We start from the raw sequence: 23816 nt of genomic DNA on the forward strand, positions 1-23816 counted from the left end.
AAGACAGTACAAGCAACCATGTATCACAACGAAAGACTGACCCCAGACCCAGGACCAGGCTCCACTGACCCCAGACCCAGGACCAGGCTCCACTGACCCCAGACCCAGGACCAGGCTCCACTGACCCCAGACCAGGCTCCACTGACCCCAGACCCAGGACCAGGCTCCACTGACCCCCAGGACCAGGCTCCACTGACCCCAGACCCAGGACCAGGCTCCACTGACCCCAGACCAGGCTCCACTGACCCCAGACCCAGGATCAGGCTCCACTGACCCCAGACCCAGGACCAGGCTCCACTGACACCAGACCCAGGACCAGGCTCCACTGACCCCAGACCCAGGACCAGGCTCCACTGACCCCAGACCCAGGATCAGGCTCCACTGACACCAGACCCAGGATCAGGCTCCACTGACCCCCAGACCCAGGACCAGGCTCCACTGACCCCAGACCCAGGACCAGGCTCCACTGACCCCAGACCAGGCTCCACTGACCCCAGACCCAGGACCAGGCTCCACTGACCCCAGACCCAGGATCAGGCTCCACTGACCCCCAGACCCAGGACGAGGATCCACTGACCCTCAGACCCAAGACCAGGCTCCACTGACCCCAGACCAGGCTCCACTGACCCCAGACCCAGGACCAGGCTCCACTGACCCCCAGACCCAGGACCAGGCTCCACTGACCCCCAGGACCAGGCTCCACTGACCCCAGACCCAGGACCAGGCTCCACTGACCCCAGACCAGGCTCCACTGACCCCAGACCCAGGACCAGGCTCCACTGACCCCAGACCCAGGATCAGGCTCCACTGACACCCAGACCCAGGACCAGGCTCCACTGACCCCCAGGACCAGGCTCCACTGACCCCAGACCAGGCTCAACTGACCCCAGACCCAGGATCAGGCTCCACTGACCCCCAGACCCAAGACCAGGCTCCACTGACCCCCAGGACCAGGCTCCACTGACCCCAGACCCAGGACCAGGCTCCACTGACCCCAGACCAGGCTCCACTGACCCCAGACCCAGGACCAGGCTCCACTGACCCCAGACCCAGGACCAGGCTCCACTGACCCCAGACCCAGGATCAGGCTCCACTGACACCAGACCCAGGATCAGGCTCCACTGACCCCCAGACCCAGGACCAGGCTCCACTGACCCCAGACCCAGGACCAGGCTCCACTGACCCCAGACCCAGGACCAGGCTCCACTGACCCCCAGACCCAAGACCAGGCTCCACTGACCCCAGACCAGGCTCCACTGACCCCAGACCCAGGACCAGGCTCCACTGACCCCAGACCCAGGATCAGGCTCCACTGACCCCAGACCCAGGATCAGGCTCCACTGACACCCAGACCCAGGACCAGGCTCCACTGACCCCAGACCAGGCTCCACTGACCCCAGACCCAGGATCAGGCTCCACTGACCCCCAGACCCAAGACCAGGCTCCACTGACCCCCAGACCCAGGACCAGGCTCCACTGACCCCAGACCAGGCTCCACTGACCCCAGACCCAGGACCAGGCTCCACTGACCCCAGACCCAGGATCAGGCTCCACTGACACCAGACCCAGGATCAGGCTCCACTGACCCCCAGACCCAGGACCAGGCTCCACTGACCCCAGACCCAGGACCAGACTCCACTGACCCCAGACCCAGGATCAGGCTCCATTGACCCCCAGACCCAGGACCAGGCTCCACTGACCCCAGACCCAGGATCAGGCTCCACTGACACCAGACCGAGGATCAGGCTCCACTGACCCCCAGACCCAGGACCAGGCTCCACTGACCCCAGACCCAGGACCAGGCTCCACTGACCCCCAGACCCAGGACCAGGCTCCACTGACCCCAGACCCAGGACCAGGCTCCACTGACCCCAGACCCAGGATCAGGCTCCACTGACCCCCAGACCCAAGACCAGGCTCCACTGACCCCAGACCCAGGACCAGGCTCCACTGACCCCAGACCCAGGATCAGGCTCCACTGACACCAGACCCAGGATCAGGCTCCACTGACCCCCAGACCCAGGACCAGGCTCCACTGACACCAGACCCAGGACCAGGCTCCACTGACCCCAGACCCAGGACCAGGCTCCACTGACACCAGACCCAGGACCAGGCTCCACTGACCCCAGACCCAGGATCAGGCTCCACTGACCCCCAGACCCAAGACCAGGCTCCAATGACACCAGACCCAGGACCAGGCTCCACTGACCCCCAGACCCAGGACCAGGCTCCACTGACCCCCAGACCCAAGACCAGGCTCCAATGACACCAGACCCAGGACCAGGCTCCACTGACCCCCAGACCCAGGACCAGGCTCCACTGACCCCAGACCCAGGACCAGGCTCCACTGACCCCAGACCCAGGACCAGGCTCCACTGACCCCAGACCAGGCTCCACTGACCCCAGACCCAGGACCAGGCTCCACTGACCCCCAGGACCAGGCTCCACTGACCCCAGACCCAGGACCAGGCTCCACTGACCCCAGACCAGGCTCCACTGACCCCAGACCCAGGATCAGGCTCCACTGACCCCAGACCCAGGACCAGGCTCCACTGACACCAGACCCAGGACCAGGCTCCACTGACCCCAGACCCAGGACCAGGCTCCACTGACCCCAGACCCAGGATCAGGCTCCACTGACACCAGACCCAGGATCAGGCTCCACTGACCCCCAGACCCAGGACCAGGCTCCACTGACCCCAGACCCAGGACCAGGCTCCACTGACCCCAGACCAGGCTCCACTGACCCCAGACCCAGGACCAGGCTCCACTGACCCCAGACCCAGGATCAGGCTCCACTGACCCCCAGACCCAGGACGAGGATCCACTGACCCTCAGACCCAAGACCAGGCTCCACTGACCCCAGACCAGGCTCCACTGACCCCAGACCCAGGACCAGGCTCCACTGACCCCCAGACCCAGGACCAGGCTCCACTGACCCCCAGGACCAGGCTCCACTGACCCCAGACCCAGGACCAGGCTCCACTGACCCCAGACCAGGCTCCACTGACCCCAGACCCAGGACCAGGCTCCGCTGACCCCAGACCCAGGATCAGGCTCCACTGACACCCAGACCCAGGACCAGGCTCCACTGACCCCCAGGACCAGGCTCCACTGACCCCAGACCAGGCTCAACTGACCCCAGACCCAGGATCAGGCTCCACTGACCCCCAGACCCAAGACCAGGCTCCACTGACCCCCAGGACCAGGCTCCACTGACCCCAGACCCAGGACCAGGCTCCACTGACCCCAGACCAGGCTCCACTGACCCCAGACCCAGGACCAGGCTCCACTGACCCCAGACCCAGGACCAGGCTCCACTGACCCCAGACCCAGGATCAGGCTCCACTGACACCAGACCCAGGATCAGGCTCCACTGACCCCCAGACCCAGGACCAGGCTCCACTGACCCCAGACCCAGGACCAGGCTCCACTGACCCCAGACCCAGGACCAGGCTCCACTGACCCCCAGACCCAAGACCAGGCTCCACTGACCCCAGACCAGGCTCCACTGACCCCAGACCCAGGACCAGGCTCCACTGACCCCAGACCCAGGATCAGGCTCCACTGACCCCAGACCCAGGATCAGGCTCCACTGACACCCAGACCCAGGACCAGGCTCCACTGACCCCAGACCAGGCTCCACTGACCCCAGACCCAGGATCAGGCTCCACTGACCCCCAGACCCCAGACCAGGCTCCACTGACCCCAGACCCAGGACCAGGCTCCACTGACCCCAGACCAGGCTCCACTGACCCCAGACCCAGGACCAGGCTCCACTGACCCCAGACCCAGGACCAGGCTCCACTGACCCCAGACCCAGGACCAGGCTCCACTGACCCCAGACCCAGGATCAGGCTCCACTGACACCAGACCCAGGATCAGGCTCCACTGACCCCCAGACCCAGGACCAGGCTCCACTGACCCCAGACCCAGGACCAGACTCCACTGACCCCAGACCCAGGATCAGGCTCCACTGACCCCCAGACCCAGGACCAGGCTCCACTGACCCCCAGGACCAGGCTCCACTGACCCCAGACCAGGCTCCACTGACCCCAGACCCAGGACCAGGCTCCACTGACCCCAGACCAGGCTCCACTGACCCCAGACCCAGGACCAGGCTCCACTGACCCCAGACCCAGGACCAGGCTCCACTGACCCCAGACCCAGGATCAGGCTCCACTGACACCAGACCCAGGATCAGGCTCCACTGACCCCCAGACCCAGGACCAGGCTCCACTGACCCCAGACCCAGGACCAGACTCCACTGACCCCAGACCCAGGATCAGGCTCCACTGACCCCCAGACCCAGGACCAGGCTCCACTGACCCCAGACCCAGGACCAGGCTCCACTGACCCCAGACCCAGGACCAGGCTCCACTGACCCCAGACCCAGGATCAGGCTCCACTGACACCAGACCCAGGATCAGGCTCCACTGACCCCCAGACCCAGGACCAGGCTCCACTGACACCAGACCCAGGACCAGGCTCCACTGACCCCAGACCCATGACCAGGCTCCACTGACACCAGACCCAGGACCAGGCTCCACTGACCCCAAACCCAGGACCAGGCTCCACTGACCCCAGACCCAGGATCAGGCTCCACTGACCCCCAGACCCAGGATCAGGCTCCACTGACACCAGACCCAGGATCAGGCTCCACTGACCCCCAGACCCAGGACCAGGCTCCACTGACACCAGACCCAGGACCAGGCTCCACTGACCCCAGACCCAGGATCAGGCTCCACTGACCCCCAGACCCAAGACCAGGCTCCACTGACCCCAGACCCAAGACCAGGCTCCACTGACCCCAGACCCAGGACCAGGCTCCACTGACCCCCCAGACCCAAGACCAGGATCCACTGACACCCAGACCCAGGACCAGGATCCACTGACACCCAGACCCAGGACCAGGCTCCACTGACCCCCAGGACCAGGCTCCACTGACCCCAGACCAGGCTCCACTGACCCCAGACCCAGGACCAGGATCCACTGACACCCAGACCCAGGACCAGGCTCCACTCACCCCCAGGACCAGGCTCCACTGACCCCAGACCAGGCTCCACTGACCCCAGACCCAGGACCAGGCTCCACTGACACCCAGACCCAGGACCAGGCTCCACTGACCCCCAGGACCAGGCTCCACTGACCCCAGACCAGGCTCCACCGACCCCAGACCCAGGACCAGGCTCCACTGACCCCCAGGACCAGGCTCCACTGACCCCAGACCCAGGACTAGGCTCCACTGACACCCAGGACCAGGACCAGGCTCCACTGACCCCAGACCCAGGATCAGGCTCCACTGACCCCAGACCCAGGACCAGGCTCCACTGACCCCAGACCCAGGATCAGGCTCCACTGACCCCAGACCCAGGACCAGGCTCCACTGACACCCAGACCCAGGACCAGGCTCCACTGACCCCAGACCCAGGACCAGGCTCCACTGACCCCCAGACCCAAGACCAGGATCCACTGACACCCAGACCCAGGACCAGGATCCACTGACACCCGGACCCAGGACCAGGCTCCACTGACCCCCAGGACCAGGCTCCACTGACCCCAGACCAGGCTCCACTGACCCCAGACCCAGGACCAGGATCCACTGACCCCCAGGACCAGGCTCCACTGACCCCAGACCAGGCTCCACTGACCCCAGACCCAGGACCAGGCTCCACTGACCCCCAGGACCAGGCTCCACTGACCCCAGACCAGGCTCCACTGACCCCAGACCCAGGATCAGGCTCCACTGACCCCAGACCCAGGACCAGGCTCCACTGATCCCCAGGACCAGGCTCCACTGACCCCAGACCAGGCTCCACCGACCCCAGACCCAGGACCAGGCTCCACTGACCCCCAGACCCAGGACCAGGCTCCACTGACCCCAGACCAGGCTCCACTGACCCCAGACCCAGGACCAGGCTCCACTGACCCCAGACCCAGGACCAGGCTCCACTGACCCCCAAACCCAGGATCAGGCTCCACTGACACCAGACCCAGGACCAGGCTCCACTGACCCCAGACCAGGCTCCACTGACCCCAGACCCAGGACCAGGCTCCACTGACCCCAGACCCAGGACCAGGCTCCACTGACCCCAAACCCAGGATCAGGCTCCACTGACACCAGACCCAGGACCAGGCTCCACTGACCCCCAGGACCAGGCTCCACTGACCCCCAGGACCAGGCTCCACTGACCCCAGACCCAGGACCAGGCTCCACTGACCCCAAACCCAGGATCAGGCTCCACTGACCCCCAGACCCAAGACCAGGCTCCACTGACACCCAGACCCAGGATCAGGCTCCACTGACCCCAGACCCAGGACCAGGCTCCACTGACCCCCAGACCCAAGACCAGGATCCACTCCAGGTTTGTTACTTGGCATGCCTAGCTCCTCAGACAGGAGCCTCAGCTGGGCTAAACCCTGATCCCTGACATACTGTTGCCATGGCAAGGGGCAGGTGAACGTCACACCAGCACTCGGGGAAGGATTCTCTTGGATTACTTTTAATCGGACCTGTTTTATTTCAACCCATTCAAAGTGTCCCTCTGTTCACCTTTAACATGAGGCAAAACAGACATGCATGCACACATACACTGAAAGATACTCCCCCAAGGATATTTTCGAATACACACAAACTCTACATACTTCCTCCCTAACAAACTTCCCCGCTTGGGATGTGTGTGATTTTGCATAAACTAGAATGCGTGACACTGAACCGTGCTTCCTGCAGTGTCGTCAAGGTAACGCAGATGAAAGCAGCCTATTATTCTGATCATCTTTCTGGACAACAACAAATCACTTATACATAATATAATACAGCAAAGTCAAATACTAATGTTTCTGTGGAGGATAACGACCAAATGTCGCGACAGGACAGGTCGAACTGCTGATGTGTAGACATTGATTCCCACTGGAAGCCCGCGCCAGAGATCAACGATACGGTGTTGACAGGAGGAATCTACACTGCTGCAGCGTTGTGTTTCAGTAACGTCACCCTCAGCGGCTGTCAGCCTGAAGGCTTCTAGAATAGAGCTTCTTGCGCGTAGACACGCGCTCTCCTGTTTAATACTCTGTAATACGTTGACTGCACATTGCTCCGTGCTTGTAGATTAACCCTGGTTGACACTGTGAAAGAAATTTTGGGCCTATGTACAATGAATGTGTTTTAGGAGAAGTTTACAGTTGGTTAAGAAGCTTGATACAATGAATGTTGATTCAACTCCATTTGGTAGAGATGCCATTTGCAGTTTTATGACACCTAACTAGGAGACGTGAAGTCTAAGAGACGGGAAGTCTGGGTGACCTGAGAGAGTTCTTGTCACCTGGGGTAAGAGACAGTTGGTCTGAGACAATGTGGATTCAACTGTATTGTTCTAAGGATTTAACCAATGACAGAAGAGATTTGGTATAGCTGCATGTCATTAGGATGGACCAATGACTTTTGAGAACTGTAGTATCTATAAAATGGTCTGTTGAAGAATGTTCTGGGTGGTTCAGGGCCATCAGCTGGGTAGTGCTGGTGGGCTGGATTCTCCCGGTTCCATTCTAGAATGCTAGATGGAGCTGTATGGAATTGTCTTTGTTTTATTGTCTTATGTTTGTGTGTCGATGATGTTATGTTCATAACGTTATTATGTTCAAATCTACGACAAATAAACATTAACTCTGTACTTCACCCGACTTCAGCTTAAACGATTGATTCTCTCAAAAACTTCCACGACAACACTAACTACGGGGCCATAGTCCTGGGTTGTTGTTTGAGCTTAACGTGCTTAATCATATTGGGTAAAAGTACAGAATGTTTACTGTAGGAGTTGACTGAGGGAATGACCTGTGTGGGATAAGATCAAAGGCTGCTGTTTGGTCAGAAAGACTGTGTGTTCCAGGAGCGTCCAGTGTCCCGGAGAACAGGTTTAATCAACTGAAACGTTTCTGGAATGCTCACGCTGTGATTTAATAGGATTGTTGCTGGGATTGTAGTTTTGGAAAATGTGTGTGGGTCTACCGGTACATGTGTATGTGTGTGCATGTGTGCGTTGCATGGGGAGGTCCTTGGTGGACACAGAACTATTTGTTTTTTTGTAAACAGAGAGGATTTCTCCGTTTTTGTAAAACTGTGTGCATTTGTGTGTTTGTTCTTGTTCTGTGGACTACAAAGTCTGGTCTCCCCCCCCCTCTCTTCCACCCAGGCCATGCCTCTAACTTCAGCAGCAGGTGATCAGCTGTCCCTAATCCCCAAAGTCCCCTACCTTAGTAGGACTCCATCTGTTTTGGGAATATGTTGTTGGGAATACGGGGTGTCCTCCTTCAGTAATTGTTGGCGTTGAGAGAGAAGTAAGTATCAATTTAATAAAAATTGTTTCATGATTTATCTTTTGGTGCTAATTATCAAGGTTTGGCACCTTACTGTTGTTTTGTTAAATGTCCATTTGTATTTATTTTACCTTCTAAAACTTCTACAACCGCTCTTGCAATTGTACAAAGCACATTCCAACTCCTCATTACACTCTAACCAGTGTGCCATGGCTGTTGACTCAATATAAATTTAGCCCACACCCCATCCTTCAAAACTGTGTGTGTGTGTGTGTGCTTGTGTCTGTGTGTGTGTGTCTGTGTGTGCTTGTGTCTGTGTGTGTGTGTGCTTGTGTCTGTGTGTGTGTGTGTGTCTGTGTGTGCTTGTGTCTGTGTGTGTGTGTGTGTGCTTGTGTCTGTGTGTGTGTGTGTGTCTGTGTGTGTGTGTGTGTGTGTGTGTTCCAAGGGGAGGTCTCTGGTGAAAACAGAGGTAAACCAGAAAGGTCCCTCTGTCTTTCTTCGGACACAGTCAAGATGAGAACAAGTTTTCTTCTCCTCTGCCTGGCTGGTGCCTTCCTGCAGACGACCCTGGGAGCTCCAGGTAACTACAACATTTTCATCATCATTACAGGTCAGATCACAGATTGCACCACTGCATAATTAGAGGCTGCATTCATGTAATCATAATTCAATTGGTATTATCCATGCCAGAAATGATTAAGCAGATATATATAGAGGTCGTCAGAGCACTACGGCATGTGTTTGATTTGCTTTTGGTTCTTTTGATTTGGAAGTTTGAACCTAATTGGCCTGGATGTTCTGAAGAGTTAGCTTTAAGGTCCACCAGCTTGTAAATGTATCGAAAGAGGGGATCTGCTCTTGCTCTTTCCAATGAAAAACTGAACAGTGACGTCTTACAGTGTCAACCATTTGGTAAAGGTTTTAGCGAAGGTGTCCAGTGTTTGTGCTGTGGTGGGGGGTACTATCACAAACAGTTGTATTTTGGTTGGCAACATTCTCTCATGTGTAGGTGTCATTACATATGTGTATAAAATGGTCACATTTTCATAACATGTCACATTGTATCGCATCATATCCTATGATATATATTGTGTGACTTTGTATTGCATCTTATATTGTGTCATATTTATGGTATCATGGTAAAACATTGCATGTTGTATCGTATCATTTCAGATATTGTAACATTTGTACATTGTTATTGTAATTCATTATGATATGTCACATTGCATTTAATTGCATTCAATCCGTTCTTGTATTGAGTTGATTGTGGTATATGCCACATGGTACACTAGCAGTCTGTGACTGTCCCTGCAGCAGAACCAGGGACAGTGGTGTCCCTGAAGGACGGGAAGGTTCGAGGAGCTTACGCCACCGTGAAGGGCACAGACAAGAGGGTGCAGCAGTACCTAGGGATCCCGTTCGCCCGGCCCCCTGTGGGCCCCCTGCGCCTGGCCGCTCCCCAGCCTCCAGAGCCCTGGGAGGGGGAGAGAGACAGCACCCTGCAGCCTCCCATGTGAGTGTTTGACCACAGTCACCACTGTGACCATGAAGCAATCACTCTGATGTCGTTGACCCTGGGAGCCTTTGATCACAAATCTTTCTGTTTCTCTCTGTTTTGTCTCTCCCTGTTTTGTCTTTTTTCTCTTTCTCGGTTCTTCCTCTCTTTCTCCCTTTGTCTCTCTTCCTCTCCCTCTCTGTTTCCCTCTCTATGTGTGTGTCAGGTGTATTCAGGACAAAGCTGTGGCTCTGCAGGTGTCGCAGACCATGTCGATAGAGTACACCCTTCCTGCCATTTCTGAGGACTGTTTGTATCTGAATGTTTACACTCCAACAAATAGTGCCTCAGAAAAACTCCCTGTAAGTTAGACTCGCTCACACACTGAACTCCACATACAACATTTGGGTTTGGTTTGGTGTCCGAAACAAATCTTTCATATCTAACAACAGGAATGTTTCCACATATGTTTTGCTTACAGCCTCAGGGACAAATGGGCTTACATAATATATATTTGTTTAGGGTTCCTATTGTACACCATTAGTAAGTAAGTAAGTATAAAAGGCTTATACACTCACAAGAGTGGGTCCCATTCTACTAAATGAGGTCAATTGTTCATTCCTATGCCTTCCAGTATGAAAGCTTCCCTGTTCTCAGAGGGTGAGCAGTGAACAAGGGACCGCTCTGTTTGGTGTCTCAGGTGTTTGTCTGGATCCATGGAGGGGGCCTGTCCATGGGAGCTGCCTCTCAGTTTGATGGAGCCCCTTTGGCTGCCTACGAGAACATTGTTGTGGTGGTCATACAATATCGCCTGGGCATTTTGGGATATCTGAGGTATGACAGACATGTTTCAGAGTTTTACTCTTTCCTTGCATAGTATAATGTCGTTGTTTGTGTTTCCGTATCCAACCGTTCCTTAGACATGAAGTCCCATTGAAGGATTCTAGCTCATTCAAAAAGAAGTGTGCAGATTAATGCTACCAATGTTTTGTAAGCATTAACTCGAAGTACTCTAAGTCCATCCTGTGCTGTGGTTTTCTCGTCGTGTGTGGGCAGCACGGGCGACGAGCACGCCAGGGGGAACTGGGGCTTCCTGGACCAGGTGGCAGCGTTGCAGTGGGTACAGGAGAACATCCATCAGTTCGGAGGAGACCCCCAGTCGGTGACCATCGCGGGGGAGTCTGCAGGGGGCATCAGCGCTTCAACCCTGGTGAAGAGGAGACCCAGAGGGGCTCAGACTGGGGGCCTGTGGCAGCGTGTCTTTGACCTAAGGCCTCAGCTACTGGGCTGTGGAGCTGTGTTTGTGCCTCCACTGAGGAAATGGCATGGCCTTTCCTGGTCCCTGGCACTAAAGAGTTAGAGAAACGCTGGCTTAGGACACTGTTCAAGGCCTACATGTACAAAAACAAGAAGGATTTCAATCTTCCCACTTCTTTCCACTCCACACTTGTATTAGCAATACTATGCAGGTAGTAAAACCGACCAGGTGTCTCACGCTCTGACACTTGTCTCTCCCGTCTGCCAGACTCTGTCTCCATTGACAAAGGGGCTGTTTCACCGCGCTGTGTTCCAGAGTGGAGTGTCAACCCTGGGCCCATACACAACCAATGTTCCCCTGGTCCAGGCCAAGGTATGGATCAGACTCTACACCCTGCCACACAAAGGCAAAAATCAACCCGAATACACAAAACACAATACCTTATTTTACTCAAACCGGAATGATTGAAATGATGAAAACAACATGAGTGGGATGTGAAACCAGGTTTATCCAAATGTATTGAGTAAGTGACGTGTGTGTATTTAGACTGTTGCCAACCTTACGGAGTGTGATCACCCAGACACACAGCAGCTGGTCAGCTGCCTCAGAGACAAGACTGAGGAACAACTGCTGAATGCCACAAAAAAGGTAAACATCCACTTAAAAATAAAACCAAACAATAAACGAGTCATTAAAATGAGCACAATTTGTATACTGTTCACTGTTGTTGACATTTCTAAAATAATTTTGGATTTAATTTGTCTCAGTTATCCCCCCGTTTATGACTCAAGAACATATCAGTATATAGGGGTAGAAATGTTCCAGGACAGGCCACAAGATGGCGATGTCAGACTGAGTTGAGCCATTGAGCTGCTCTGTTTTAGATGAAGATCTACCTGGGGGCTGTGGTAGATGGGGTCTTCCTGACAGACCTGCCAGAGGAGCTACTGAAGAAGAAGGAAGTGATGAAAGTTCCTGTGTTGATTGGTGTGACCAATCATGAATTTGGCTGGATCCTTCCTCGGGTAAGTTCTAGAAACAGTCCCCCAGGTCAGAAACACTCATTTGGTATCTCGTCAACATCATCTAGCATTACACCAGTTGCAATTGAGTGACATTTATTGTTCAGCTGTGACTCCTGTAGGAGTGACACGTGACAATCTCTTTCCATGCAAGATAAACCGCTATTTTCTGAAAAAAAGTACATGTACATGTTATAAAAGAAATCTACAGAAACAGTCACTTATCTGAACAATATACTGTACCTAATGACAGTCACAAGTTTGCTGGAAAGGACAGTTCAGACTCTACACCCTCCCACACAAAGGCACATGTCAAGATGACTCCAAAACATTATCAAGTATCTTAATTATATACTTAGGAAGATGAGTTTAGTTTTTTTTTCATGTTTAGGTTTCGTTGGCCAATAAAAAAGTTTGGTTTTCGTTGTGTGTGTGGACAGGCATTTGCCCCTCCTGGCTGGGACACAGGCATGGACAGAGAGAGCGTCATGTCCATGATGGCCATGTTCAATCCTCAAGGGGTGAGATGAGCATCGTTATGGAGGCTACCCATTGGGGCAGGTCTTGTGGTTGTTGTGGCTACTGTGGACCCCTCCTTAATGTCTCTGTTGTGCCCCAGGTCTCCGGTGCCAACCAGCTCTTAGCAGATGAGTACCTTAAAGATGCCAAAACTCCGGAGGAGATCCGGGATGGGTTCACCCACATGCTGGGAGACGTCTTCATGGTCCTGCCTGTCATCAAAGTGGCTGGGTACCATAGAGGTCAGTAGCAGAGGTGAAGCAGTGTCTTCAGGACATTGAAAGCGTGGTCCTGCTTCACTTGATCTAACTGGGTGTGTCTGGTGCCTGGTGTAGCTGCGGGAGCTCCTGTGTACATGTATGAGTTCCAGCACCGGCCTGAGGCACACAAGCTGACCAGGCCTGCCTTTGTCAAGTCAGACCACGCAGACGAAGTGGGCTTCATGTTCGGGGCCTGCTTTTGGAATGGACACATAAAGATCACAGGTATAACCCCCTAGATTAGCTTCAGCACCTGCTCCGAAGCAGAATCCCAGATTTTCTACTTGGAAGTACCGTTTTATTACCACTGTTGGGTTTGGAAGGACATCAATCTGTCATTCTTGCTGCTTCCTACTTCCTGTGTGCTTCCCCTACTACTTGTGTGTTTCCTACTTCCTGTGGGCTTCCTACTTCCTGTGTGCTTCCTTCTTCCTGTGTGCTTTGTACTTCCTGTGTGGTTTCCCTACTTAATGTATGCTTCCTTCTATCAGGTACCATCACTCAGGAAGAGGAAAAGCTGTGCAAGACCATGATGTCATACTGGGCCAACTTTGCTCGCACTGGGTGAGTTGACACACTCCGACCCCCATTGACAAATGTATATGGGTTTTAAAGTCGAGCAAATATATGGACCTTTCAGGTAAATATATGTTGTTTCTTTACTTAAGGGCAAATAGAGTATTCATCTCACCTTAAAACCACTTCAAACACTTTTGTTCCATTTAAAGTCTTTTAAGGTGAGGTGAGGCCGACAAGGAGGTGTCATTTCTAACCAGTCTGAAACTGGTCCAAGAAACAGTCCTAAAGACACATACTGTCACTATGTGTGATCAGTGTCTTTCAACCTAGAGACAAATATGAAAAGATAGACATGACTAACAGAGTGACGTTGTCTGCCTGACTGTGCTGCCTGTCCCCTCAGTTCTCCCAACGGTGCTGGTCTGCTGCAGTGGCCTCTGTACGGACCGAACCAGGAGTTCATGGAGCTGGATCTGATCCCGTCCGTCAGCCAGAACATGAGGAAGGAGCAGCTCCTCTTCATGACGGTCACCCTCCCCAAGAAACTGGCCACAGCAGCATCTCCTGCCCGCTAGGCTTCGCTGGCCTGTCAGGAGTAAACCACTTCATAACGACTTCAGTAAAGATGACAAGAATGTGTTAGGTTACATTGGCACCAGCTTCTTTCAACGCTCTTTATTAATCTCTCGTATTTTGAGAACACGTCACAATTTGTATCATTTATGATCACTTCTGTTTGTGTCACGTCGTAGCCTATTAAAGCACTTTCACTGCATTTGTGTTTCTGTAGTTGATTTGGCTATACCATGGAGCATGGGGCTGTAGCCATATAGGCCTATAGGCCTAAAGTGGGACTGACTACCCAGGGGCCCTAATGGGAATTTTTGGAACGAAAAAACATAATATCAAAAATATGGGGGGGTGGGGGCGCAATTGCAATTTTCTGGCCCAAAATTATTTGCGGCGCCCCTGCCTATATATAAAATAAATAGTCACAAGAACTTAAAAATAACATGTGCTGAAATGCTAACAGATCCCTGTGTAAAAGTAAAAGAAAAACCAGTGTGGCGAAGCTTTGAGGCTCATAAAAATGATGAATGATGCCTTGGAGAGGTCATGTAGCTCAAATGCCCTGTTTCATGTCAGTGTACACGTCATTGGATTCCCCCTGCGTCACGATCATCGCCTACTGCGCATGCGTACCCCAGCCTACAGTGGCCAGCAGTGCTCCGCCGCGCAGGGAAGACTCCCTCTCCTTTCAGCTGGCTGGTACCTTCCTGGGAAATGTCATGTACGTACAGCTGTTAATTTGTATGCTAAATGTTTTATTATTTATCAACATGCACACATTTTCGTTTCAGTAAGTCCCATTACACCATTTATTTTGTTACTTTGAGTAGAACAGCACTAGCAGTGTAACAATTTCGAAATTACCAAACCTGGTTTATGTCTCGTGATGTTTGTTTTTCATAATTGTATGGTCCGGGCTGGCTAGCTACAGCGACGACCTCGGGTAACGGCAGTGATGCTTGACTAACCTGGGGTACCGTGTGGGGGATATCCCGTATCCTTCATCAAAGCTTGTTTTCCGCAATGGTTTCCCAAATAGCCTACATCATAGCATACACAAGGAAACGCTTGTATTTGCTTGAGTGACAGTCGCACTGGCTTGTGTTTGTTCAATGTTATTTCCTGTCAAATGTATGTCAAGTGCACTGCTTAAATACAGCCTAACTAATAATAACATAATGTGCCCTGTAAGAACCACTTATTCAGCTGGCAGTTCAGTAACATGCGTAGAGTTGGTCCAGTGTTCTAATGACCCATGGTGCGTTTCACGACCACAACAAATGTATGTGGATCTTTACTGTAGTAAACAAAATTAGCGCAAATTCGTGGCAGCGTTAAACATGGAATCCTTGTTTCTGTTTGTGGCCGTGGTGTGGTTGCTCCCTGGTTTACGTTGGCTCGAGAGCCGGAACTCGTTTTTTGTTAATCTGACGCTGCTCACGGTGATAAACTTTCTCCTAGTTATATGGTTTACATCCTCTAAGTTCGCTGTGGTTGTTAACTCAACTGTACAAATAAGATAATCTTCACTTGTAGGCCCACCTTCCAGTTGAAACAACATGAAGATATACTGTGTATTCTATTCAAAGTCAAGACTGTTTTGCTTACGAAATTGTAGTCAGCTTTGCATTAATTCTACAAATAATGGTGTCTGTCTTTTCTTAAAGACTCTCTATCTCTCTCTAAATCCACTAGGTAGACCTGCTCAGTAACGCTTGTCAGTATGCAATCATAGTGATGGACGGCCTTTTGTGCAGCATTCCCCTGAGGCAGAGAGAGAGAGACAGAGTGTGTGTGTGCTTATTGAAGCAAAACTACCGCAGTGCTGAGATTTACTGAGCACAACATGAAGAAGTGTGTGTATGTGCATGTGCGTGTGTCAGTACATTGGTGCTTGTGTGTGTGTGTGTGTGTTGGGGGGGTGTCATTCCCTGCCTGACAGGGGAGCGGGCTGCAGTGGGGAACCTTACAATCAAAAACATTCTATCTTGCTCTCTCTCCCTCCCTCTGTCTCTCTCTCTGTCTCTCTCTCGGTCTCTCTCCCTCCCTCTCTCTGTCTCTCTCCCTCCCTCTGTCTCTCTCTCTCTCTCTCTCTCTCTCTCTCTCTCTCTCTCTCTCTCTCTCTCTCTCTCTCTCTCTCTCTCTCTGTCTCTCTCTCTATCTCTCTCTCTATCAGCTCGGGCCTCGTGATGAAGCCTGAGAGACACAGAGCCGCCATGTGAGATATCTCCCTCCTCACGGTCTGTGAAGGAGCTGTTGATAAGAGCTATTTTCAGCAACATGAGAACGGAAACTCGGCTGCCAGGGCTTAACCCACCTTTTATAAGTCACACAACAATCAAATCAGGGAGTCAGGTGGCTGAGCGGTTAGGGAAGCGGTCTAGTAATCAGAAGGTTGCCAGTTCGATTCCCGGCCGTGTCAAATGACGTTGTGTCCTTGGGCAAGGCATTTCACCCTACTTGCCTCGGGGAGAATGTACTTACTGTAAGTCGCTCTGGATAAGAGCGTCTGCTAAATGACTAAATATAAATCAATGGAGGCACTACATGTTTGATTGACTCTTTGCACAATTGCGTGTGTTCAGCTGCTACAGTGGGGCTGACAGAGATCCAGATATTGTTAGAAGGAGGGATTGCCTATTTCCAAAATCACCACGACCGGTTGCTGACCCCCCCCCCCCTCCCCCCCTCTCCAGACACGGTGTATCCTTTTCCTGCAGTACAACAGGGCCACTAGTGGACGGGAGAGTCGTAACCAGGACAACTGTGCCCCCTCCCCCACTGTCGCCTGCTCCCATCCAGCCCACCATGGAGGGTGTAGCTGTAGACAACCTAATAGACTTCGACCTTCCCACCTCTTCAGAGGACTCGGCACCCCCTTCGGATACTCCCCCCAGCGCGGTGCTTCTACACAGGGACATTTTTTCAAGCGAGCCCCTGGTCCCAGATCCGGCCTCCTCTGCCCAGCCAGACACCCTGCTCCCTGAGCCCATGGCTCCCACTGCTCTAGTGGGGGCCCCGGACACACAGCAGCACGCGGGCGGGGAGGGGGGCATCGACAGCGACGCCACAGAGTCAGCCGATAGCGACAACGACATGGACCTGCCCTCTCAGCAGTGGGAGCTGAGACGGTCATCCTCCTCGTCCAATCACAGCGCGGAGGAGGGTGGGGCAGAAGCAGCGGAGAGGCGGGGCTTTATGAAGGCCTATGTAGAGAAGGTGTTTCATGGAAAGTAAGTGTGTGTGTTTCTCTTTTCTCTATCTTTGTGTGTGTTTCTCTCTCTGTGTGTCTCTGTCTCTCCCTCCCCCTGTCTCTCTCTCTCTCTCTCTCTCTTTCTCTCTCTCTGTGGAGCTGATCCTCAGATGTCTCTCCATGTTCCAGGGAGGACTTCGGCATGGAGGAGAAGGCTCGATTTGGGGAGCTGTGTTGTGAAGAGAACTCCAAGGGCAGGGAGTGGTTTGCTAAATACGTCAATGCACAGGTAAATATGACCCTGGGATAACCACGCTGGAAATAAGACTCTGATAAAGACACCATCACTCAGGCTGAAGGGCTGGGAGCTGTGGTTTGTTAATGCCTAACTTCACGGCCGCTTATTACCTTGTATCTGGTATCGGACGAATGATGAAGGGTTTAAGTAAACACACACACACACATCTGTTTCAGCGCTGCAACTCCAAGTGTGTGAGTGAAGCCACCTTCTACAGACTGGTGCAGTCGTTTGCTGTAGTGCTGTTTGAGTAAGTCTCACTACCACACCTACTGTTGCAGATTTTTTACAAAGAATTTAGCAACTGGATAATGATAGGGTTGTACCGGAAGGGTGTGTGTGTGGTTGTCTAGGTGTGGATTATGGGGTAAGATTTAAGCTTCAGTCTAGCGGAGAAGTGATACACAGGTACATTTAGCAAGTGTGTGTGTGTGTGTTCCAGGTGCTACCAGATTGATGACTACAGTCCAGCCAAAAACCTCATGACCATGTGCTTTACCTACTACCACATTGGTAAGAAATGTCAGGTCTCTTTACCGGATCTTAATATGTTCAAGGTTACAGTCATGGTCGTTGTTAGTATGCCATGTGTTGGCAGGTAATCCAGTATCTTCTAGAAGAGTTCAGATGTCCTGTAAGTAGCTCCCCCTCCCTGCCAGGTAAGGTCCAGCTGTCTCCTACTGAGCTGCTGGACCATGGACCGCCGGTCGGACTGCACTCCTGCCTGAACAAGGCCAACTCCTGGCTGACAGGCAAGAAGGGCGCCGCAGAACGCCTCCTCAAAACCACCTCCGCCAGGACCGAAGTCAAGGGCTTCTTCGGAGGCCTGGAGAACAAGCTGAGGGGCCCGAGCGCCCGCAGGAATGAGTGAGACGCTTCTCCCCCTCTCCCGGTCCTCCCTGATCTCAGTCGACATGAACTGTCAACTAGCGTTATTCTTTAGTAGCTTGTGTATTTTCACACGGCTCAGTGTTCTTCCTGTTTCTGTTTTCCAGTGAGGGAGAAAGCCCGATTGAGACAAAGCCCAGATCTCCAGGTATGTTACCTTAGGAGTTGGATATCCCTATCCTGGTTAGCTATGATCAATTAGTAGAACGTGACCTGAAAAAGGAATCCCTTCCTGTGTTTGTACCCTGCGGTGATAGTGTCGTCTGATGGCCCTGAGGGAAAAAAAGGAGAGAAGATTTACCTGTACACACACCTGAAGCAGCAGCCCATCTGGTACGCCTGCCCTCCTCGTCACTCTCCATCACGTCTTCTGGGTTCTACTTAGCTTTACTGGGTTCTACTTAGCTGTACTGGGTTCTACTTAGCTTTACTGGGTTCTACTTAGCTGTACTGGGTTCTACTTAGCTTTACTGGGTTCTACTTGGCTGTACTAGGTTCCACTTGGCTGTACTGGGTTCTACTTAGCTTTACTGGGTTCTACTTAGCTTTACTGGGTTCTACTTGGCTGTACTGGGTTCTACTTAGCTTTACTGGGTTCTACTTAGCTTTACTGGGTTCTACTTGGCTGTACTGGGTTCTACTTGGCTTTACTGGGTTCTACTTAGCTTTACTGGGTTCTACTTCACTTTACTGGGTTCTACTTAGCCGTACTGGGTTCTACTTAGCTTTACTGGGTTCTACTTAGCCGTACTGGGTTCTACTTAGCTTTACTGGGTTCTACTTAGCCGTACTGGGTTCCACCTCGTTTTCCTGACCTTCCCTTGCATTCTCCAGGCACACGCTGCGCTTCTGGAACGCTGCCTTTTTCGACGCCGTCCACTGCGAGAGGAAGAAGAGGTCGCCCACCACCAGGTGAGGGGCTTGTGGAAGGGCTGGGGGGCGGGGGGGGGGGGGGTGAGAGGACAAACGCAGGGCTGGGGGGTTGCACTGAAAGCTTTTCTGAGGGATTAAATAAGAGGATTAAATCATGAAGTGAGCTGAGGGCGTTCCCTCTGTCCGTGGGGATCGAGAGCAGTGTTTGTTTGTTCTCTGTAGCTGCTGTAACGACTGATCAACAATACTTAGCCCATAAAAGATCAGATGTTCTGTAAATGAGACTTGCATTGAGAGGCGTGCGTGTGTGTGTGTGTGTATGGCTGCATAGGTGCGGGGGTCTTTGTCTGTGTGTTCTCTGCTCTTCTCTCCTGTGTTCTGTCTCTGCATGTCTGTTTAACCCCTGTTTGTCTCCTTGTGCCTCGTCGCCGGGCAGGGGGACGGAGGAGGAGGAGGAAGACGAGAGGTCTGTCCTTCTTTCAGCTCACAGCCCCTCTATATGGCAGACAGAGAGAGGAGGAACAGAGAGAGGAAGATAAACAAGGGAGATAGAGAGGAGGGGTGGAAGCGCAGTGGGAAAGGGATCGTGAAAGAAGGCAATAAAGAAAGAGATTGAAACAGATAGAGCGAGAAGCAGACAGAAGTGAAGAGTGGAGCAGATGGGATCTGAGCCCGGGGACTCGAAGCGAGGGGAGTAGGAGGATCTGCCGGAGGCTTGGTGAAGCAGCGTGTGGAATCAGCTGCGTGTTTGAAACGAGTCCCGTAGGCTAGCACAGGAGCAGTGGAACGACAGCTGGAACTCAGTAGCCTGAACCCAGCCTAGAAAATACTCTGTCTAGTAGGGTCCGATATAGGCCAGCTTTGAATGCCAGTCTTGTGCGGCCCGATGGTTATCTCGTCTGTGCTTGTGGTTGACGTTCCTGAGGTCGTTCCGGCAGAGGGCTACACGGTAGTTTGTCGTCAGTTGCATGTTGCTCGTGACCTAGATGTTTCGAAGTATCGTCATGGATACTGACCAGTGTATGCTTTTGGCGATGCCTCTCACACGCTTGGTCATGAAGAGGGAGACCTGGGGAATACTACACAACCACAATAGTTATTTTTCATACTTTCTCTCTCTTTCTCTCTGTCTCTCTCATGCTGCATGCTACCTCCCTTCCCCACTGGCTGAAACTCTACACTACCCTCCGTCACAAAAAATCATCACATGCCAGTTATGAGTTTTGTTTGTCCATGTCTAGAGGTGCCCATGTTCTTTTATCTGTGTTTGCAGTAGTTTTTGCCCGGCTGTGAATACCTGGTCTCTATACCTGGTCTCTATACCTGGTCTCTATACCTGGTCTCTATACCTGGTCTCTAGACTGGGTCTCTATACCTGGTCTCTATACCTGGTCTCTAGACTAGGTCTGTATACCTGGTCTATAGACTGGGTCTCTATACCTGGTCTGTATACCTGGTCTCTATACCTGGTCTCTAGACTGGGTCTGTATACCTGGTCTCTAGACTGGGTATGTATACTAGGTTTAAATGATCCTGTACTGCTGGAGAGGATCATCTGTGTCTTGTCTCATGTGTTTGCGATGCATGGGAATAACCGTGTTTGACCCCTGACCCCTATCTGCTCTCTTCCTGCTCCAGGGAGAAGTGGTGTCACATGACCGAGGAGGAGAAGGAGGACAGCTCCAGGTTCAACGAGAACATTGCCTTTGGCCAGCTAGGGTAGGTTCCAGCCATCCAGGATGATGTTGATGTGATGAGTGTTCATGTGGTCCTTAGTCTGAACTCGCTTCTGTCTTCTCAGGACCTTCACACATAACATGCTGGCCTTTGGCCTCAGTAAGAAGCTCTGCAATGACTTCCTGAAGAAGCAGGCCATCATCGGCAACCTGAATGAAGGTAGATTTCAAGTCAATGTTTACGAAAGTCTGAGCCAGTATCAGTTCATGAACCTAAATGAGAACAAGAACCAATAGGAAAACACCAATGGAAGTGCATTACGCAGCATTTAACGGTGCAATGCTTCTCGTGGTATCTGCAAAATGTTCCTTTTTTGTTATCTGCTGCACTTACCATTTTTTGTCACTTTGGATAAAAGTTCAATAAACAAAAGGACATGAATGGAACATTATTCATGATGTTTTTAATTGAGCACGGTGTGTGTGTGTTTCCCATGTTAGAACAGTACAAGCTACTGAGTGACCACATAGAGAAGATGGCTGTGGAATGAACACTGAAGAACAACAGACCAGGACGCTGTTCCCATGACGACCACCATTACCAGACACCAGTTTGCCATAGCGTCTGAACTCTGACCCAATTTTCTGGGAACTTTGACCCAACGTTAAACTCTAACCCAACCCACTTTGAACTCTGACCCAATTCACTCTGACCCAACTGACTCCAACTCAGCAAGCCTACTGGCCAGCCAGTATATAACCCCTCACCAGCAATAACACACTACATTCACCACTATTATATCTGATCATGTGGTCCAGCCGTGTGGCCGTAACCTGCTCTTCTCACCTCAGTCAAGCCACACGAACAATGTAAACACGCCAAGCTTGTCAGTGTTACGGCCTCTACGTCCAAGTAGGTGTCTCCTGTCTCTTATGTAGGTGTCCTTTCCCGTGTCCTGGTGCGGCAGCCGCTTAATGCATCCTTAGTCTGGTGTGTGTCTGAGACAGATGTCGGTAACAGACCATCTGCATAACAATATAACATGTTTATCCTCTCTACTGTAGGTGTTGTGCATGTCTGCCTCCGCTCTCCTAAACTAGATCATGTTTATACTTCCCCCTAGTAACACCTTAGTCATCACCCCCCCCCCACCCCACTCCACCCCCCAAAGACGACCTGCTCAGAACCTTGTCCTTACAAAGGATGTGATCGGAAGTCATTTGTGTCCAGTGCTTAATGACCTTTGGAGCCTGAAGCCCCTCCCTCAGTCCGAAGTGCCTTGTCTCTCAAACCCTGACCTGAGGACATCTCTCCTTGCCCGTCTTTGTTGAAAGCCATCACCCTAGTACAGTGACGACAGCTCTCAGAAAAACAATATATGGTCATAATGACCCGTGTAACCTCTAAAATGTCCTGTTCTGAAAGGAGACTTGACGAATCATTTGGAAGTCTTAGTCCGTCCAGTAAGGTAGAGTAACTTTGCCTGCTTGTGGATGATGTGCAATGTGCAGATGTTTTTTGCGAGTTCTTCCTGATGTAGTTGCAATGTCCATGTTAGGTGTTGGGTCTAGCTAGACCCCAGAAATGTCTGTGTACGTGTCTGTGTACGTGTCTGTGTACGTGTCTGTATGTACATGTGTGCCAGGCAGCTGCATGAGGGCCTCTGTGAGCGTGCTCGTAGCTCGTTACCTTCCCCGCGCCGTCTGTGCTTTGTGCATGCGTGTTCGCCTGTGGCATGTTGAACAGCATTGTCCTGAAGCATGCATGGACTCTGTAGGTCAGACGCACTACTGTGTTTGGCCTCCAGGTGGCACTGTAGTTTAGAGCTTTTAAATGGAGGTAAAAAGGATGTGTTATGAGTGAATGGTTATTTAATATTTCCTGAGGGACAAAGAGATAAACAAACTGATACATACAGGATGTGTTTTCACTGTGGGTGTTTGTTTTGTTCTTTTTTCTGCTGGATCCAAGTACTCTTGACATGTTTTCCAAAAGATTATAGTACAAGTCTGGACGAAAAGTCCAAATAACTTGATTTCTAGTATTTCTATTTATAATATATTTTTTCACTCGAGTTTCATCGCGTTTGCGACGGTTCTATTGTGTAAAATCATGTGACTGTATTTTGATCTCCTGCCTACCATCTCCATGGATACCTATTCCTTAATGTGAGCCTTGAAGTGCCCTCTCATCCTTTTTCCCGAACAAGTCATTCATCAAAAGGTTTAACTGGTGTGTGGGAACGTTTAATAACTTTTCACCCTTTTTCACTGCATCTCTGCCTCTGTCTGTGTCTGTCAGTTCCTCTTGTGTGTTCTGCTCTGGCTTGAGCTCCTGTCCCTCAAGCTCCTCCTTCAGTCTTCCACCCCCCCCCCCCCTCTCTCTACTCGTTCCCTCACTTTCATCCCATTGTCGTCTCCTCACTGCCTCCCCCCCCCTCCCCTCCCTCACTGGACCAGTGAGTAGACCACATTCCTCCTCTCTGATCCCTCCCAAGTCTTGTGACTTCAATAGCTAGGCTCCTTTACACAGCCCCTGTTGTGAAACCACTGCTTGTGTATTACAACTATTTGTGTTGTGTTTGCATGGATGTATTATTATGAAGGAATATGTTGCTGATAATAAATATATTTTAACGTGAACTGTGTGTGTGTGTGTGAGTGTGAGTGTGAGTGTGAGTGTGAGTGTGAGTGTGAGTGTGAGTGTGAGTGTGAGTGTGAGTGTGAGTGTGAGTGTGAGTGTGAGTGTGAGTGTGAGTGTGAGTGTGAGTGTGAGTGTGTGTGTGTGTGTGTGTGTGTGTGTGTGTGTGTGTGTGTGTGTGTGTGTGTGTGTGTGTGTGTGTGTGTGTGTGTGTGTGTGTGTGTGTGTGTGTGTGTGTGAGAGAGAGAGAGAGAGAGAGAGAGAGAGAGAGAGAGAGAGAGTGAGTGAGAA

At 52.0% G+C, this 23816-nt stretch overlaps 2 protein-coding genes across 3 annotated transcripts; both read left to right on the forward strand.

The window, feature by feature from the left end:
• Positions 1–8729: 8729 nt before the first annotated feature.
• ces3 (carboxylesterase 3) lies at positions 8730–14161 on the forward strand. Its single transcript, XM_062461170.1, has 13 exons — positions 8730–8893; positions 9628–9826; positions 10035–10170; positions 10509–10642; positions 10865–11018; positions 11334–11438; positions 11613–11714; positions 11951–12091; positions 12529–12609; positions 12708–12849; positions 12943–13092; positions 13359–13431; positions 13790–14161. Exons 1-13 carry the CDS (start codon positions 8827–8829, stop codon positions 13959–13961), a joined length of 1656 nt encoding a protein of 551 aa, XP_062317154.1. The 5' UTR covers positions 8730–8826; the 3' UTR covers positions 13962–14161.
• Positions 14162–14594: 433 nt separating this feature from the next.
• On the forward strand, positions 14595–23527 carry kiaa0513 (KIAA0513 ortholog). Of its 2 annotated transcripts, XM_062461190.1 has the most exons (13): positions 14595–14677; positions 16653–17189; positions 17339–17438; positions 17624–17697; positions 17890–17960; positions 18107–18314; positions 18443–18483; positions 18593–18668; positions 19170–19247; positions 19645–19674; positions 20847–20927; positions 21010–21104; positions 21386–23527. In XM_062461190.1, the coding sequence occupies exons 2-13, from the start codon at positions 16765–16767 to the stop codon at positions 21433–21435; spliced, it is 1329 nt and encodes a 442-aa protein (XP_062317174.1). In that variant the 5' UTR covers positions 14595–14677; positions 16653–16764; the 3' UTR covers positions 21436–23527. The 2 variants fall into 2 exon arrangements, with proteins under 2 accessions (XP_062317174.1, XP_062317175.1); XM_062461191.1 differs by lacking the exon at positions 19645–19674.
• Positions 23528–23816: the final 289 nt, after the last annotated feature.

The sequence above is a fragment of the Osmerus eperlanus genome, chromosome 5, assembly GCF_963692335.1.
Source record: "Osmerus eperlanus chromosome 5, fOsmEpe2.1, whole genome shotgun sequence".
Taxonomy (NCBI): domain Eukaryota; kingdom Metazoa; phylum Chordata; class Actinopteri; order Osmeriformes; family Osmeridae; genus Osmerus; species Osmerus eperlanus.